This window comes from Andrographis paniculata, unplaced genomic scaffold (assembly GCF_009805555.1).
Source record: "Andrographis paniculata isolate CXL003 unplaced genomic scaffold, ASM980555v1 Contig79END, whole genome shotgun sequence".
In the NCBI taxonomy this organism is placed as follows: Eukaryota; Viridiplantae; Streptophyta; class Magnoliopsida; order Lamiales; family Acanthaceae; genus Andrographis; species Andrographis paniculata.
This window is the reverse complement of record NW_026137616.1, coordinates 2,646,099-2,666,983: the sequence shown is the minus strand read 5'-3', so window position 1 is coordinate 2,666,983 and position 20,885 is coordinate 2,646,099. Positions and strand designations below refer to the sequence as shown.

Below are 20,885 nucleotides of genomic sequence, written 5' to 3'. Positions count from 1 at the left end.
AGTCGGTGCGGCGACGGAACTGATCAGCGGAGACGCCGATTGGCTGCGGAAGAAATGGATATTATATTATAGATGTGTATATAAATAGTGCCATTGTGAATCTTGCTCATCTGTTTTAAGAATATAGTAATAAGCATTTTAGGGTTTGCTTTTTTTTTTTATTTATTAATAATTATTATATATGCGTATCATAATTTTATGAAATATTTAAAAGATTATAAAGATTATTTCAGCCATACAATAATACTATTATCTAAAATATTTTTACAATTTCTAATATAGAAAATTCACAAGTTTTAAAATACTAATTAACACACAATCGAAATTTATTCATTTAAAATTGTTTTTTTAATATTAATTGAGTGTATTATATTCAATAAATTGGTAATGTATGATAGACAATACCCCAAAAATATAGAAAGTTTGAATCTACCTTTACACCAAAGGTCATCCTTATGGGAAAAAAATTAATAATAATAAAATATTATGATTTATTTATTCACCATTTACCTTAAATGGAAAAAAAATAATTCTTATTTAGCCAAAATTCATAATAGGAAATATTCTAAAAGTTTCTTTCTTTATATGCAGGTATTTTGGTAAATCTTTTATATTAATATGTAAAATTATTTCAATTATATAAAAATTAATATTTTAGATTAAACAATTATAGTATATATATATATATATGTATTTGTAAAGAAATAGGGTATACCATAAAATATTGAATGAGCGAAGCTATGCTTTTATTTTGGTTTATAATAATTATAAGTAGATGTAATATGAAATAATTTTTCTCCATTTGTTATCTAATTTTATTCCTATTTTCTATTTTCATAAAAAAAATTTGTTGTTGGTCTTTCAGTAAAAAATAGACAATTTTTTAATGAGATATAACAACAAAAAAGCAAAAATAAAAACAAAACAAAATAAAAAAATACATATTCATATTAAAACATGCGGCAAAAAAAAATAAATATGAGCATATAAAAATATGAAGTAGTGTATGATTGTATTTTTTTCAAATATAAAATTATTTTTTAAATTGAATATAAACATAAATATTTAATTTAATATTTTTAAAAATTCTATGCATAAACTAACAAAACTTTGAGTAAAAAATTAAAAAAAAACCTCTATTAGCTATATCTTAATTGACAAAATTTACTTTAAAAATGAGAATAGTAATTACTACACAATGACATTAAGGGTGTGTTCGTTTGTAGGATTTAATCTAAATTCTACTATTCATCCAAAAATTTCCCCCCAAAAACATCAAATCAAACACCTATTTTTCATTTTTTATATTATATTAAAAATCAATTTTACATTCAAAACATCACATCAACACCTATTTATATCACATCATACAACTATTCAAATTTAAAATTTTTACTATTCAAATCTCAACTCAAACGAACCTGATGGAGGCAGCATGGATACTGTCATATTTTTTTAGTTTTCAAAATTTATTCGTGTGTGTGTGTTCTTTTTTTTTTTTTTAGTTTTCAAAATTTATATGCTTTGTTTTTTTCATCCCGTTGCTCCAATGGTCGATAACACCTGGTCACCATCGGATGTTATTGCCGAAATAACATATACGGGGACTCTTCATTCTTATATCTAATATCCATTTGAATCAACTTAAAAAAATAAGTAAAAATAAAAAAATAAAATTAGAAGCATAAGTTATAAAAGTACTTTTTTTATGAGAAAAAACTCATTTGAATTTAATAAATTTAAAAGTGATTTTAAAATGTTAAACTTACCAGAAAGAACATGCTAATATAAATCAATTGTTTATGGAAGTTCTTGGAAATTTTGGTCGTTTAAAGTTTAATTCAACAAGCTCCTCGAAAATATAATAGTTGATCTATATCTTAATTCGGCTTACCGGACTCAGTCCAAACCCTCTAACCAAATCCTTATTCCCTTAGCCTAGTTCAAATCCAAACCCAAATCTTAAACTCATATCCTTTTAGCCCAAGTCCAATTGTTCTAAGATAGGTTTTATTTAAGGTTTGAGCATTGAGGAGTTAGTGTCTAAAACCCATGTGAAATGTTAGAACCATAGAGGTAAGAGGGGTTTTGGAAAAAAATTTCCTACTAAAGAAAAAGAGAGAATCCTATAGAGAGGGTAACGGAGAGTTGAGAGGTTTTTCTTGTGGATTTCCGATGAGTTCTGAGAGAGTTTCAATGAGGGTTTAGAACTCTTCTTTGTGCCGATTTCAGAAGGTGTCGTGGCTTAGAGTGAAAAGCCAACCTCTAACTTTGAGCCATGGTTACCTCCGGCTATTTCGTACCAAGCTAAAAAATTCGGTAAATTTATTTAATAGATAAAATTTAGTTATGAATTAAATTCGTAATTTTTGGAACTGATTATTCAGTAAGTTGAAATGTACGTGGGTTGTATGGTGGTTATTAATAGTATGGTTACATATATGAATACTTGGTAAGTCAAATACACGCGTGCTACCCGCTTGATCAGATAATGATACAAGTGTACACCTGTATGAGATTTGTATCGAGTTAAAAGTCTTGGTAGTGATCGTGAATTTGAGCTTTAAGTTTGGTGAATACTAGATTTGACGTAGTCTATTATGTTCTGAAATCAAATCAAAACAAAAAAAATATTTTGTTAATGCCAAAGGAAATATATTTTTGTGGACAAAAAGTATAGCTCAGAAATTATAATTACATACGCTGTGTATGATAAATAACTATTTAAAATTTAAAAATTCAAATAATATATTAATGATTGTAATTAAATTTAGTGTTCGTGAACGAATGTTAATGAACTCTTTATTGGCGGTTACTGGCCATTAAATGCCGATGGTTTCGACTTGAAACCAAAACCCCCAAAGGATGAAGTGTTACCACCAAATTTTCCAAAGTCATTAAGGAGAGTTTTCTCTCTTCTCTCATTCTCTAATACTTTCTTCTCCGGAAAGTTTTCCTATTGTACTTTCCAGAAACTCTCCTTTCGCTAAGTCTCTCAACATAGCTCAGATTCCGGAGCTTTGGAATATTGGGGTATCATTTAATCTGAAGACGAATGTCGTTTTATCTTTGAAAACATTACGTCATGAACCAGAGGCACTGCCGGAGTGTATGATTTTGTATAACGAAGTTCTACCTCAACTCAGATATGATTATCAAATTTATTTCGATAAATTATTATGATTATTGAATTTTATTTTTTTGATAATTCCTTGATATAAGTAAATTTTATTTTGACTATTGTAATTCTTCGTTAGAGTAAATTATTTTCTAATAATACTTTATTGGTTCCTTAAAAAATGATTCATTTTTTTTTTTTTTTTTTTCATCCTATATAAGATGATATTTTTCTATTTTTAGTAAATTTAATAAATATAAATTAATTAAATTAAATTTCAAACTTCTTACCCATAAGATCCATTCAAAATTCTTTAATTCTATCTTTCTCCTCTATATATGTATATATATTTTTTAATTTATATTTAAAACTATTCATTTTTTATAAAATTAATTTATATTAATTATAGATAAATAAATATTTTTTTTATTTATATATATTATATAAATTTTATTATTTACAAAATGATATTCTTATTACATATATATTTTACTGAAATATAGTGTTTAAATACCTGTTTAAATTTTTTTAATCATATATATTCATTTTTATTATAAAAATAATAATACCACTTATATAAAAAAATAATAAAATAATATTATAACTATTATAATTAAGGTATTAAATTACACTATCTAAAATACGATATCTCTAACCAAATGAGTCATTTTACCATGAAGAAGGGAGTACATTATATGCAAATAATTTATTAAATAAACATCAAACTGACAACCATAATCAATTTCCGAAAAGCCCACCCATTATTTTTATTTAACCATTCTACAAATGAGAATTATTTCCATTTTCCAGATTGGATCAGAAGTATGGGCCGGCCCATTATTTGAAACAGAACTATGCTGGATATTAGATTATACGCCCAATTTTTAAGGCCCGTCAATGCAGCCATTTTTAGAATATTCCCCTAACATTTCAACCTCTAATGTAAATAATTAATATAAAAACAATTTTATTTTTCAATATCCAATAATAATAATAATAATAATAATAATAATAATATACAAATAAGTAAACAAATAAAGGGACACGTGGTTCAGGTTTTTGGCACGTGCAAGAGTGTGCGTATGGATACATTGAATCTTTGTAGTATCACCTTCGGAAAAGATTCGACCACAAATTAGTAGTAACATTTGATATAAATGGGTTCCGGATTTGGCGTCGATCCAATCAAATTAGCCTAATATTGATTTGATCGAGTCACCATATCACATAAAAATTATATATTTTTGTAAAATATTTATGATGCAATATATATTATTTCCTCCGTACCATAACAAAGTATTCATTTTTTCATTTTACTTTGTCTTATAACAAAGTATCAATTTTCTTTTTTAGTAGTTGTACTATCTATCTAACACTACAAATATCCTTACAACTTACAATATATTACACAGATGTCATTACTTTTGTATCACACAATACTAATAAAGTTATTTTAGTTATTTCTAACTTATTTCAACTACATCCCGATATAATACTAATATTTCTAAAATTCAGTGCAAAAAGCAAACAAATACATAATTATGGAACGGAAGAAGTATTATGTTATAACTCATGATATGATATTCTATAACAAAATATATATATTGTATTATTGTATATCGTTTTTTGATCGGAATATTGTTGTATATCTTTAATTATATGATATGCTGATGTATAACAATAAATAGGTGTTGATGTGATGTTTTGAATGTAAAATTGATTTTTAGTATAATATAAAAAAATAAAAAATAGGTGTTTGATTTGATATTTTTGGGGAAAATTTTTTGAATGAATAGTAGGATTTTATCAAAATCCTACAAACGAACACACCCTTAGAAAATCTTAAAATAATAAACAAATTAATATTTATTGTAATAATTTGTAAAACATAATATTATATATTATATATTTTTTTTCTCAATGCTCGCCCAATCCTAATAAATTAAACAAAAGTCCAATAAAAAAGTATAAATTTTGATTAGCTAGCATTAAAAAGTATGTTTGGCTTGTGTTTAACATATTTAAATAGTAATTAATATGATATTTTATGAGTGAAGTAATATAAGTTTATTCTTTTATTTTGATATTATTCTGAAAACATTTATCTATATTTCTTTAATGAAATATTTTATTTATCTCGTAAAATATTAATGAAGTAATAAAAAATACTTAGCCAAACAAAATTATGATTTCTTAAAATGCTTTTACAGTTTCAATAACTAACAATAGGAATTTCAACAAATTTTAAAATAGTAAAAAATAACAAATTTTATATTTTTATAAAGAATCGTATACTAAACATTTTGAAAAAAATAAAAATATGTTTCTTTAGTCGAATTTTTCCAAATTTTATTATTTGAACTCTGTGTTTCCCGAAAAAAATATATTTTTTCCTCTCACAAAACATCCCATCAACCATTATTTTCATACCAAATTCAAACCAACTTTTTTCCAAACTCATCGAAAGAAACACACCCGTGAAATAGTCGCAATTACCTCCATGTATATATAAGTTGTAATAGTTTTGGTTAGGTCAAAATATCAAAAACTAATTAATTTAAAAGTGATTGTGCATAGTATATATAGTATATTATAGTATAGGTAAGAGCAAGAAAATGCATGGTGTGTTAGAGAGTCAATGTAAGAAGGTACTAAAACTAATTAATAAAAATTAATTATCATTTAGGGATAACCCCCCTAAATTTTTTAGCCTATCCTTCAATTTTATATGAGTATATATATATATATATATATATATCTGAAATGGTGTTACTAATAAAAATGTATTTTCAGTTTTTTAATTTATTTTATTTTAATTTTTTTTTTTTTTTTTTGGGTCAATAATATCGATTCCTAATTCATCTTTATCTTTTAACTCAAATTTGATCCTTTTTTTTTCATTTACAATAAAAAAATTTAAAAAAAATAATTACTAAATATATTGATAGAATAAAACAGCCTTTTCACTTTTCTTGCCAAACATATTTTACACACTTGTTGATTATTCCAATAGAACATAATTGACAGAAAGGCCATAAATAAATAAACAATGAATTGGTGACTAAAATTAATCTATCTAAAAATAGAGGGATCACAAAAATAAAGATAAATATAAAAATTTCAAGTCATTACCAAATAGTGTAGAACAGGTAAAAGAATTTTGGTATCCATTTCATGTGTTGTTCGATGTCTTTCAGGATATGAAAATATTTCCATACCAAATTAAATTCCAAAGAGAAAGTTGGTGCCAATTGATGGGGAAAATTGCAAAAAATATCTCACACGTATACCTTATTATCACTTTTGTCATGTATTTATCTCCCTGGCAAAATATATCTCATATGTTTGCAAAAGTTGCTATTTCTATCATTTGGCCGCGTGTGATTGCGCGTAAGGGCGCGTGGTGTGAATGTCACGCGCGGGCAAAGGGCATAAATAGCGACTTTTGTAAACATGTGGGATATATTTTGCCAGGGAGATAAATACAGGACAAAAGTGATAATAGGGTATAAGTGTGAGATATTTTTTGCAATTTTCTCCAATTTATGCAATGTTATATAGGAACTCCGGAAGAAAGTTTGGAAGAGTACTGAATATCTAAGTTCGATATTGTTATTCAATTTGTTCGTGTAATTCGATGGATTTATACATGAGATTAAATTTTTAAAATTTAACTACCATTGTTGCAACTTTAAGAAATTGTATAGTTAATATATAATAATATTGTTATACTTAGATGATATTATTAGAGTAGTCTACAAGTTTTGAAATAATCAAATACTTTCACCGTTTCTTAATAATTTATCCATTTTTTTCATTTTGGTCCGTCTCATAATAAAGTATTCATTTTTTTTTTATAGTAATTGTACCATCTACCTAACATTACAAAATACCCTTCTAATTTACAATATATTACACAAATATCATTACCTTTATATCATACAATACTAATAGGGTTAATTTAGTCTTTTTACTTTTATTTTTACTTTATCATAATATAATATTAATATTTCTAAAACTTTATAAAAAAAACAAATTGATATATAGATACGGAAGGAGGGAGGAATTGTTACTGAATAATAGATCATGTGCCTAGATTGTAGGAAGTAGCTTTGCTTCTTTATTTAAGCATTGTTTTCTGATTCTTGTAAGCTATATATAATCATATTTCTTTTCAAAAATAAAGTGAATTTTCAATTACATATCTATCGTATTTTTATCGGATAAGTTATTGGTTCTTATGCTCAAAAGATTGAAAAGTTAAAACAATTAGTGAAAAGATTTTCCATTAAAGTCTTGAAGAAACGGACATATCTTAGGCATACGAACAATTATGGACAAAATTGCGTCCCTCACAGACAAAATATGTTAAAAAATTTTGACGAGGTTCAACATGCAAGATAAAAATTATTCGGAGAGTCATTTTAAATTGTTGAATAAAAGCTAATCGAAGAATAATTTAGAGTTGCTCACAACAAGAATGTTCTATATGCATTCACCACATAAAGCTTGGGGCACGATATAATTAGTACAAAATTTGAAATTGTACATGTAATGGGAGTTGGCAACAATTTACGAGCAGTTTTGAAAATAAATATTAGAAAATATTCACATGGATGCTAATGTATGTACCAAGTACTAGAGATTAATATTGATTTTAAAGTAGGGGTGGACATTCGAATTTTCGGTTCGAATTTGGCAAAATCCGAATCAATCTAAAAATATGAAGTTTTTGAAAAAATCAATTCGAACTAAATCGAATAACCGAAATCCGGAATCTAAATTAAAAAAAAAAATCAAACCAAACCGAAAATTCTAAATTTCTATTTATTTTTATTATTTTTAAAAATTAGTTTATATTTTATAATTGTTTTATAGTATTAAATATATATAATTAATAATTTTGAGTTTTTATTTATATTAAAAAATAAATATTTTTAATAAAATATTAACTATATATAATAATAAAATATATTAAAATATTATATTTCGGATTTCAGATTAGTTAGATTTTAAGTATACCAATCCGATCCAAAAATTCGAAATTTATCAAAAATTCAATTCGAACCAATCCAAAATATTCACTAAAGCATATATATTTCATGCAATGCTAAAACACCATATTCCATGCAATGCTAAAATATACTGAATTGAAATTTCACTAAAATTGTGAGTTTTTTTAATAATGAATTTTAAAGTTCTAAAAGATTAAAAGAATTTTAAAGCTTATTCGAACCTTGTCTTAAGAAGACTTGAGCTAGTTCTCAACTCTCCTAGCCAATCCTGATTACAGAACAAAAACAACCTTAGACTACTTCAGCTCAGAGTTTGGTCATCTCCTTTGATTGAAATTCCAATTAGTTCGATCTCCGACGATTTCTCCGATGGATTAAAGTGTCAATCATACATTCACAACATGAAGATAAAGATAAACATAAACAGAGGTGAGAGCATCGAAAAAATGAGCTTGTCCATATACCAAAACAAACGAAAGGAATTTTCATTCACAAATATATTACTTATAGTTGTGAGTACATAAGAACATTCCAAGTGTGATTTGTGTTAAAATATGGAAGTAATCTACAACCATATAATTTATATAGCCAACTTGCAATAAAGTCTTGAATCTTAATTATAGTAAGCAATAGATTTATAGAAATTTAGATGGAAATTTACTAGAAGACAACCCAACCTAACTCATCTCTTGGTGGGAAGTGATAGTGTAACAAATCTTAATTATTTAGTTTAACTTAAATGTAATTTTAATCTAAACAATAGTTTTTAGGTGGGGATATATGTGTTTGTTCTATTTTAATTAGTTTTAAACATTCTTAAAAATGTTGTTCCTAATATGCATACATGAGTGGGAAAAAAAGGTGATTATTTTGAGATTGTTTGGTTGTATTTTGGTGATTTTGGAATGGTAAAAAGATTCCAATGGTAATAATTATTGTTTGGTATAATATAATTGAATATTTGATACGATATTTTGAATATATATATATATTGTAGATATGTCATTTAATAAATACATAAAAATATGTATGATGTGACGATGTTTTAAGTTGAAAAATAAAATTAATGTATTAGATGAATAACAAAAAGATGTAGGAAATTGGGAGAAAATACCACAAAATTAACCAAAGCCTTTTCTTTAAATTTAAATATAATTGTCTTATTTAATTACAATTATGTGTAAATAGTTAATTGTTGAATTTATGGTTGAAAATTTGGTTAGATAGTGCTCCTTGTGTCCGTGTTATCATTTGTATATGTCCTATATCTGTATATAATGTTAATTTTTTTTAAAAAAAATATATATATATTTTTTAATTTTATTTAAATTTTTTTAGTATATATATTTTTAAATTTTAATTAAATTAATTAATTATTTTAATTTTTAATTTTTAATTATTTTATTATATAATAATTATTTATACTAATATATTTTTAATTATTTATTAATTATATTGCTTCTAAATTCTCATATTTGCGGTAACATATACACGGTAGTTTGGACGCATGGAGTATTTATTGAATTGATATTCATTGATAAGAAATGTAAAAATGTAATACTCATTCGTCTCTTAATAAACTATCTATTTTTTTTTATTTTGATATGTCTCGTAATAAAGTATTTTTTTTAATAATTGTATTATCTACTTAACGTTAAAAAATCCTTACAACTTACAATATATTACACAAATATCATTATATTTATATAATACTACTAATAAGATTATTTTTGTTATTTTTTCTTAATTTATATAGCATATCAATATTATACTAATATAAAAAATTTATGTGTAAATATTTGTAAAAAAAAATGAAAGAATAGTGAGAATGAGAATTAGAAATTATTAACCAAACATACTTACTATATTGATTTTTTATCCGTTCGATAAATTTATAAATTATTAATTTTATCAAAATTAAAATATCAATATTTAACTATTATCTTCAGCTTAATATTTATTTAAAATGAATATAGCTATCATTCACATCTCTTTCTTTCTTCCTTTAAAAATTCTATAAATATCCCATTTACTTCCATATTTTTATTAATTTTTTAATAAAATGTTAATTTTTCTTCATTCTTGTTCCAACTCCAAATATACTAATGTACTTTTTATTATAAAGTTTTACCAAGTTTTCACTATTAATAAAAAGTATTTTTGTCTAAAAATATTAAGTTAAATATCTATTTTTTTATTTTTTATATTATACTAAAAATCAATTTTACATTCAAAATATTATATCAACATATATATATATCACATTATACAATTTTTCTAATTCAAAATTTTTGTTATTCAAATTTCAAATAAAAAATAAAAAAAAAATTCCAAACCACCAAACAAACTAATTTAATTCAAACACAGCGGAACAATATTGATTGGCAAAGTGTGTTAGTTATTATTGTTGTTATTATTATTATTATTATTATTATTATTAAAGTTGGTAGATAGACAGCAGGAGGCACTTTTAAAAGGTTTACTGACCTTTAAATTTTAGTGTCGATAATATATGTTTCTTTTATAAGTTTGGTAAAATTTTGGTTTGAGATTGATATTAAAATAATGTTTGATGGGATGTTCTGTGAGAAAAAAAAAATGTATTTTTTTCGAAAAATACAGAGTCCAAATAATAAAATTTGGTGAGAGAAAAAATATATTTTTTTAAAAATATACAGAGTCCAGGTAATAAAATTTGAGAAATTTAGGGTAAAACAAACATTTTCGCCCAACAATTGAATTAAATAAAGATATATGGATGATGTTTTTCTAATTATAAAAATGACAGAGTGAATAGTTGTTACAAATGTGCAACTGCAACTTTATTAAATAATCGGATAATGACTACACAAAAGCGGCCATGTTATCATTCAGACAACTAAGTTTTTGTGCCTACCCCCTCCCTCTCCCAGGCGCCACCTGTCCCTACATATAATAATAATAATAATAATAACAATAATAATATATGTAAAAACATATTCTCAAAACATGTCCGTGTTGTCGTTTCTGTCTGTCCATATACCATGTTATTTTCCTTTTTTGAAAAATAATTATACACTTTAATCTCATTTTAAATTTTTTAATTTTATTTTTTATTAAAATTTTAATTAAACTAATTAGTTATCTTAATCTTAATTTATAATTATTTATATTATAAGATAATTATTTTTACTAATATATTCTTAATTATTTACTAATTATACTCCTCCTAAAATATTGTGTCTACAGTGTAGCAGACACGGTATGTGAGACGGAGGGAGTATTATTTTAACAAGCCTAAATAATTATTTACTTAACTACTTTTTAGTCTAAAACAAAAAGGCTACACTCAAGGTTGAAAAAATTACCACAGCTACTGCATGCTACATTGAAAATATTCTCGCTCATTCATTTATTTTATTTCCTTCGTCCCATAATTAAATATTCATTTATTTTTTTACATAATTTTAACAATATTAGTATTATATTTAGATATAGTAGGAATAAAATAGAAATAACTAAAATAACTTTATTAGTATGTGTGATACAAAGGTAACGATATTTGTGTAATATATTGTAAGTTGTAATGGTATTTGTAATGTTAGGTAAATAGTATAGTTATTAAAAAATAAAATAGATACTTTATTATGGGACGGACTAAAATGAAAAAATTGATACTTTGTTATGAAACAGAGGGAGTATTTACTTATAATAAAAGTTCCATTTTTTAGTAACTATACTATCTACCTAACATTACAAATACCCTTGCAACTTACAATATATTACACAAATATCGTTACATTTATATCATACAATAGGGTTAATTTAGTCTTTTTATTTTTATTTTTACTTTATTCTAATATAATACTAACATTTTTAAAATTTCGTGCAAAAAGTAAATGAATATATAAATATGGGACGGAGGGAGTATTTATTTATATATATAAAATATATATATATATATATGAATAATTTGAGAAGAAATTGTATGAAAATTGGATTAATAGGGAGGGATATGGTTGTTCGGAGATTTCCAACAATTGTTTAGAACAAAAGTGAACTCAGGAATTAATTATCTGTCATTATCAATTAGTACTTATTATCTTTTTTATTTTTTTTCATCTAATTTGTTTGAGGGATTGGATTTAATGTATACTATTCATTTTATTTTTTCGCACCAGAAACATCAAATCAAATACTTATTTTTTATTTTTTATATTATAATAAAAATCAATTTTACATTCAAAACATCACATCAACGCCTATTTATATCACATCATACAACTATTTAAATTTAAAATTTTTACTATTCAAATCTCAACTCAAAATCCAAACCCTCGAGCAAACTCACCCATGATAATTGTAGTAGAAATTAGATGGGGGCCATAGGTTCAAATTTTTTTTATTATATTTTTATTTTTTATATAGTACATTTAGAATATGTTTAAACTTTTAAATGTATTTTATACTTAATCTTTAAATTTTTTTGTTATATTTCCTCCGTCCCATTGAAAGATTACTATTTTTTATTTTCATATGTCCCAAAACAAGGTTATTATTTCCTAATTTAGTAATTGTACTATCTACTTCACATAATAAATACTCTTTCAACTTACAAGATATTACACAAATATCATTATTTTTATATTACACCATACTAATAGGGGTATTTTTATCTTTTTTACTACAATCCAATATAATACTAATATTAAAAAATTTACGTACAAAAAGCAAACGCTACCCTTATTGCGGGACTAAGAAAGTATTATATTATACTCCTTTTGTCCACCAATTTCTTTTTTTTTTTTTATTTCCTTGATAACCAAAAAAATGAACGGAAAATTTTGAATTGAGAGAGAGAATATTATATAAGCTTTACAAAAAAATAAAAATAAATATATTCCTTCCATTCCGCTACAAAGTATATATATTTCTATTTTGGGACGTCCAATTACAAAGTAACAATTTCATTAAATACCTCACTTTTTTTCACAAATACTCTTACTTTACATCACATCACTACTTTTATACCAAAAAATAAGAACAAAAATATCATTACACTATTTTTATATACCCACTATAATTAAAATACAATTATTTCTTAAATTTCGCGTCAAAAGTAAATGTATACTTATTGTTTGGATGGTGTAGAAAAAAGGCTTGAAAACTCCATCAAACATGCACTATAATATTTCGAGGGTACATACATATGTATTGAAATTGTGTGCACGTTTATATTTTCGTATTCCTGTATATGCGTGCAAAAACATCAAATTAATTAAAATAGTGTTGATGAAATTTAATTAAGATCGACCGTGTCGTTGACAATATTTTCAACTGTGTTGTGTCTATATTGAGACAGTCAAGACTAGCAATCATAAGAATTAAGATCTTTACAACCCTCAAAGGGGACATGACAAGAAGGGTTGCTTCATTATGTTCATTAACTAAATCTATGTATTTTTATTTGGAGAAAAAATTATTTTTAGTCTCGATATAATCAAAATTCATCAATTTTGGTCTAAATATAAAAATTTTACCAATTTTGGTCTCAATCAATATAACTAAAACTCATCAATTTTGGTCTCAATATAATTTTTTTATCAATTTTAGTCTCAATATAATCAAAACTCATTATTTTTTGTTCTAATATAATCAAACATTATCTCTTTTGGTCCCACCATCAACAAACCGACAAAAAATGTTGACGTGAAAAGAAATCAAACCTTATACTTATATTTGAAGAAATTGCACAATCTTGCAGGTCCACGTCAGCATTTTTCATTGATTTGTTGAGGGTGGGACCAAAAAAAATAAAATTTGATTATATTGGGACAAAAAATGATGAGTTTTGTAAAATTGATTAAAAAAATTATATTGGGATAAAAAATGATGAGTTTTGGTTATATTGGAACAAAAGAATGATGAATTTTGTTTATATTGGGACTAAAATTGATAAGATTTTTATATTAGACCATAATTTATGAATTTTGGTTATATTAGGACCAAAAATAATTTTTTCCCTTTTATTTATTTATTTTTAATTTGGATTGGATTTTGAAGTTGAATTTTTTTTTATAATAAAAATAATATTTAATATGATATTTTATGTAAAAATAAAATAATCTTCTTATATATTTTTTTAAAAAAAAATAAAATATAAATAATATAATTTGAAAGAAGAAATGATAAAAACACACCAATGTCCATCGGTGCATTTGTAAATATATAAATTGGCTATGTTCGCCCAAGCCAATTTTTAAATTGTGATTCTCCAAAATTATTTTATATTTTAATACAATTTTTTATACAATATACTAAAAATCAATTTATTTAATAAAAACGTTAAGTGAACCGAGCCAATATATATATATATATATCGATCATTTAATTTCCGTAATACATGTGAACGTTACTCGTGGAAGAATGACTACTAGAACAACGATGAGTGCTATATTCAATGAATGTAACATCCATTTAAATGACCAAAATATCGAATTGTTCAACTTTCATAATTAAAATTATATACTTACCTCAATCCACAATCATTGTATTTTACTATTAGGAATTTGACAAATAATCTTGAAATATTCTCGAATCAATATATTAATTTTTAAATTTAGTAAACAACATAATAATAAGAAACTCTTACATTTCATAGAGTTACCAACATATATCTATTTTATTTTAACTCTACGGATTATTTTAATTAATATATACTATATTTTTAGAAACATTTTAAATATATTATTCATTAATCTACATAATTAAAATAAATGATTGTGTGGTCGTCATGGCCTCATACAAAGGATGTCTTTAAATTTGTGAGTCATTCTTTGTAAATTTAACTAGCGTGTAAACTTATAATTCATATGTTTATAATAAAATTAATAAAAGTATAAATATTTTGTATATAAAAATATTATAAAGTTTAAATAAATGCAACAAATATAATAATAAAAAAGTATCTATAGTAATAAAAAGATAAAGTATAATCCTTTAGATAAAAAAATAAGAAAAAAAATATTCATAAATAAAAACTTACAAAATCTTATAAATTATCATAAAAAATAAAAATAAAAACTTTTAAATAGCATATATTATTCACACCAATTTACAATAAGTAATACGAAGGAGTATAAACACATTCAAGTAATTTTTTGTCATTTTCCTACAAATATAAATATATTTTAAACAAAATTGATTGCATATTTGTCCCATGACTGAATCTTCAAAATATCGATTCGAAACAATAAAATTATTAAAACATAATCATAAAATTATTCAAAATTATGAAATTGAAAATTACACTAAAATAAAACACACATATCATAATTTTCATATGCAAGAAAAAAAAACATTTGAATTATTTACGAGGGCGTTTGAAAATCAATACTTTTAACTCATTGAATTGTTTTTAATTGTTTGAGCAATTAAAAAAATAATTTAAGTATTTTATAAATTCTTTATAACTTAATTGATATGTCGATATATTATTTTTTTTTTCTTTTTTTTTTTGGGATTGAAAAACTTATTCAATTTGAGTACTACTGTTATTGATTTTTTTTTTTTTTTTTTGAGGAACTAATATCTTTGTAGAATGCTACTTGCATTTCAAAATATATATATATATATATAATTTATAAAATCCTTTGAATGTATACAAAAATTTGAGCAGTTGACAAATTGACTTTGTGATTGTGTCTGAAGATAGAGAGATTAGCACGCAACCTTATAAGTATTCACGTGAGATACCATTTTTATTTATTTATTTATTTTATGACGTGAGAATTCACAATTGTTACCCGAAAGTACGCATTAGGCAAATTTTTTACTGAACCTAATACTTTGCAAATCAGACTCGACGGAAAAATCAACTTTTTATTCCATATAGAAAAAGGGGACAAAAATTCAATATTGTTTTTCCTTTTTTTTTTCTGTTTTTTCAATATTTATATTATTTATTGCTTTGCTTTTCCTATTTTATACTTCCCTCCGTCCCAAACAAGGTGCAATATTTGTTTTAGACATGAGTTTTTAGGTGGATAGTATTAAGTAGGATAATTTAGAAATTAGGTGATGTGAAAGAGAGATAAATATATTTTTTAGTTTTTTATTTGGATGATGCGAGGGGATAAAGTGTGGGATCGAGATTAAGTATAATAAATTATTTCCCATTTTAGAAATATTGCAGGATGTTTGGGACGGAGGAAGTAATATTTTCTCCATGTGATATTAATTATTTATAAAAGAAAATTTGAGTGAAACTATGAATAAACATATATATGTTGGGAGGCTGCTCTTATATTTTCCATCATATTTAATGTTAATTTCTATGTTTGGGATCAAGAGACATATATATATATATATATTGAAATTATCTCGGTAGCTAAGAGTTTGTTTTTTTGTAATTTTAAATTGAAATCAACGCTATTTATTTTATACGATTTTTAATAAAAATATATTATTACTTTCTTTTCACAAAATATTATTTTAAAAATATTATTTAAATAAAAAATTAAATCACTATCTCATTTCAAATTAATTTGAGACCACAGCTAATAAAACTTTATATAATTCAATAAAAAAAATTATAAATAAAAATTACAGTGGCCAATGTATCATTTATTGAGATTGCCAGATATATATTTCCTTGACAATTCATACATAAAAGTACATATGATCAAAATCTTGGGGTTTGTTTTATTTTTATTTGAAATTAAAATTTTTTATTTAAGATTTGATATAAGTCTGTTCACTCACTATTTCTCAATGAAATAATTTTTCATAAATATTATTAAAAAATACATATATGCACAGACATTAATATAATATATATATTATTCACTCATAAAAAGTCAAGTATTTCAACACAAAATATTGTTTTTTATATTAGCAACACAGTTTCTCATATCATAAATAAAAAATCAATTTATCTATAAACGCAGAGTGAACAGACTAATTCGTGTTTATCGATTGAATAATTATGATTTGTATTTGAAATTTTAAAAATAAATAAATAACAAATTTTCATGAGGTGATAGACAATAACAGTCACTAAAATTATGCTAATTGTCAATGTTAAGTTTTATAATTATTTAATGTACATTTCCAGTAACCTTGTTTTACAAACAAAATGAACTATTTAACTAATGGCTATGTAAAGCTGGGCTAACATGCTAAACATATAACAAAAAAATAAAATAAAATTACTTCAATTTCAATAAATATATTCTTGTGTTTTCACTACTAATGTTTTTACTATTTAATTTATAATATATTTTTCTTCTAAAAACATTAATTTAATTTTACAAAATAATAAAATAATAATAATAATTTTATAATTCGCAGTATATACCTTTTTTACATGACTTTGAGTTCCAATGAGAAAAGAAACCTAATAATATATTCTGCATGCAGATCAATAATTCAGAATTTTTTAAAATCCACCAATAGATATATATATATATATATATGGCGATGATAACTACAGAAACCCTAAATAAATAAATAAAAACAAGCTAATAAAAACGCCAAACCATTATTTGACAAACCGGTAGCATTGCAAAACAAACTGAATTATTTCACCATTGACAATTAATAATACACAATTAATTAATTAATTATTAATTTTATTTTCTAATGGATAAATAATTAATCCATAGGGTTTAGGTTCAGGGTAGAAACAGTGATAACTATGCCTAGTTTGCCGGCAGCCTATCGTTGTCCGTGACCAACAGACTTCATGTCCCGACAAAAATACCCAACCTGGAAAATGCCTACGTGGCACCAACAAGGCCCCGCGTGTCGGCGACAATATCTCCATATGGGCCCCACGTGTCCCCTCCCCACGACACACTCGCAGTGACAAATATATTCCAGTGTAGACATAAACTCCACGTGTGCCGTCCGACGTGGCACGTGCGACCCGCTATATATAGCCGGCCTTCGTCCTCGCACTTCTTCAGATATTTCAGACAGTTCTCAATATAATTGTCTTTCTTTCTTTCTTTCTTACAATATATTATAGAATTAATTATATTCGAACTAACCATGGCTGTCAGCTTGGATGCGTCACCGCCTGTCACGGAAATGCCTGAGAGATTCGCGAAGGCTCTGGAATTTATTGAGGAGATGACTAGGAATACTGACGTGGTGCAGGAAAGGGTTTTGGGTGAGATACTTGTCCAAAATGCCGACACTGAGTATCTGCAGCAGTTTAATCTGGGCCGTTCGATTGACCGGGATACCTTTAAATCTAGGGTTCCGGTCATCGGCTACGATGACCTTCAGCCTTTTATACAGCGTATAGCCAATGGCGATCGCTCTCCCATTTTAAGCTCCCTTCCTATTTCTGAATTCCTTACAAGGTACGTTAATATTTTATATTTATGTATGTGTTTAGTTTTATTACTATAGAAGAAGATATTTTGGTGGTTTCAGTTTAGTAGATATCATTAAAACTATTAGTTTCTAATTTTAGTTAAAACTGAAATTACGTAAACAAAAATGCGTGTGTGTGTGTATATCCAGACAGTCACACACGTATATATAGTGGATAAGATAAGGATCAATATATGGCTTCTTCAAAATGGTTTTTCATGCTATAATCACATTGAAGTACAAAATAAATCGGAAATTAAAAACCCTATACTTAAAAAGTACATGTATATATATATATATGTATATATCAAAGTTTGACAAAGAAAATGACATGAATTCGGTTGCAGCTCCGGGACTTCCGCCGGAGAACGGAAGCTGATGCCGACAATCAGCCAGGAGATGGAGCGCCGGCAACTCCTGTATTCCCTTCTCATGCCCGTTATGAACCTGTAAGAACGAATTAACAATTATATTAAAAACATCAGCATAACAATTTATATATATGAATTGTGATGAGATGAACGTCACTGTAACTGGTGCAGGTACGTGCCAGATTTGGACAAAGGGAAAGCCCTCTACTTCCTCTTCATCAAGGCCGAGACCAAAACTCCCGGCGGCCTGGTGGCCCGCCCGGTCCTGACGAGCTACTACAAATCCGACCAGTTCAAGACCCGTCCGTACGACCCTTACAACGACTACACCAGCCCCGACGAGGCCATTCTCTGTTGCGACTCCTTCCAGAGCATGTACACCCAGATGCTCTGCGGCCTCCTCATGCGCCACCACGTCCTCCGCCTCGGCGCCGTCTTCGCCTCCGGCCTCCTCCGCGCCATCAAGTTCCTTCAGACCAACTGGCGCCTCCTCGCCGACGACATCGCCGCCGGAACTCTAAACCCTAGAATCCACGACCCCGCGATCAAAAATCGGATGGCCCAGATTCTCCGACCCGACCCGACCCTGGCCGAGTTCATTACCAAAGAATGTGAAGGCGACAACTGGGAGCGGATCATTACCCGGATCTGGCCCAACACCAAATACCTCGACGTCATCGTCACCGGCGCCATGGCGCAGTATATTCCACTCCTCGATTTCTACAGCGGCGGGTTACCTAAACCCTGTACGATGTACGCCTCCTCGGAGTGCTACTTCGGGCTCAATCTTAAGCCCATGGCCCGGCCCGAAGACGTGTCATACACCATCATGCCAAACATGGGCTACTTCGAGTTCATCCCCCATGACTCGGAAAACCCGGCGAGGCTGTCACGTGACGCGCCGCCGCGGCTGGTGGACTTGGCTGACGTGGAAGTTGGGAAGGAGTACGAGCTGGTTGTCACCACCTACTCTGGTCTGAACCGGTACCGAGTCGGCGACATCCTCCGGGTCACCGAGTTTCATAACTCGGCGCCGCAGTTCAAGTTCATACGGCGGAAGAACGTTCTCCTCAGCATCGACGCCGACAAGACCGACGAGTCGGAGCTCCAGGCTGCCGTGGAGAGGGCGTCGTCTCTGATCGCCGATTTCGAGACGACGGTGGCGGAGTACACGAGCTTCGCCGACACGAGGACGATTCCGGGGCATTATGTGGTGTACTGGGAGCTGCTGGTGAAGGATCCGGCCCACGCGCCGCCGCCGGAGGTTCTGGCAAATTGCGCGCTGGCGATGGAGGAATCGCTGAACTCGGTGTACCGGCAGTGCCGAGTCGCCGACAACTCGGTAGGGCCGCTGGAGATTCGGGTGGTGAAGGGCGGGACGTTCGAGGAGGTGATGGACTACGCGATCTCGCGCGGCGCGTCGATCAACCAGTACAAGGCGCCGAGGTGCGTGACATTCACGCCCATAGTTGAACTGCTTGACTCACGCGTGTTGTCGGCGCACTTTAGCCCTGCGGCGCCGCACTGGACTCCCGAGCGCCGTGTTTGACTTCATTGACCGATTATCTCACCGGGGATTGATGACGTGGCGAAACTTTCCATATGTAGGTACTTCGATCTCATTTCATCGATGGACCAATGTCTAAATATATATATATATATATGTATCGTTATTTCTAATTATAGTTGTAGTAAATTATGGAATAATTACAGCATGGTGTGATGTTTCTGTGGATGGACTGTATGTATGTATGTATGTATGGATTGATGGTGCTGTAAACTATGTTTTGAAGTTGTTGTGAGGTTTATTTTTAGCATAATTTTATGTCAATCACATGTGCTGCTAACTGCCGACTCTCATAGAAAACTATTTTGGGACAACTACTTAGGGTGCGTTTGTTTGGTTGAAATAATCGCTTTTTATCATATTATTTGGATACTCAAATTAAAAAATAATACTTGGTTAGACATTTAAATTTATATTCATTTTTTTTTAATATATATTCTCATTTTCTAGTA

General features: G+C 27.3%; 1 protein-coding gene across 1 annotated transcript; it reads left to right on the top strand.

The window, feature by feature from the left end:
• The first annotated feature begins 18,087 nt into the window (after positions 1-18,087).
• LOC127240666 (indole-3-acetic acid-amido synthetase GH3.3-like) lies at positions 18,088-20,651 on the top strand. The gene is made up of 3 exons (XM_051259466.1): positions 18,088-18,482; positions 18,843-18,944; positions 19,038-20,651. The coding sequence occupies exons 1-3, from the start codon at positions 18,166-18,168 to the stop codon at positions 20,413-20,415; spliced, it is 1,797 nt and encodes a 598-aa protein (XP_051115423.1). The 5' UTR covers positions 18,088-18,165; the 3' UTR covers positions 20,416-20,651.
• Positions 20,652-20,885: the final 234 nt, after the last annotated feature.

Bases quoted from the DNA above. Each gene is read 5' to 3' on its own strand.
- LOC127240666 (XM_051259466.1), top strand. From the start codon at position 18,166: ATGGCTGTCAGCTTGGATGCGTCACCGCCTGTCACGGAAATGCCTGAG. The intron at 18,483-18,842 runs GTACGTTAATAT...ATTCGGTTGCAG, and splicing joins ATTTCTGAATTCCTTACAAG to CTCCGGGACTTCCGCCGGAG. The intron at 18,945-19,037 runs GTAAGAACGAAT...TAACTGGTGCAG, and splicing joins CTCATGCCCGTTATGAACCT to GTACGTGCCAGATTTGGACA.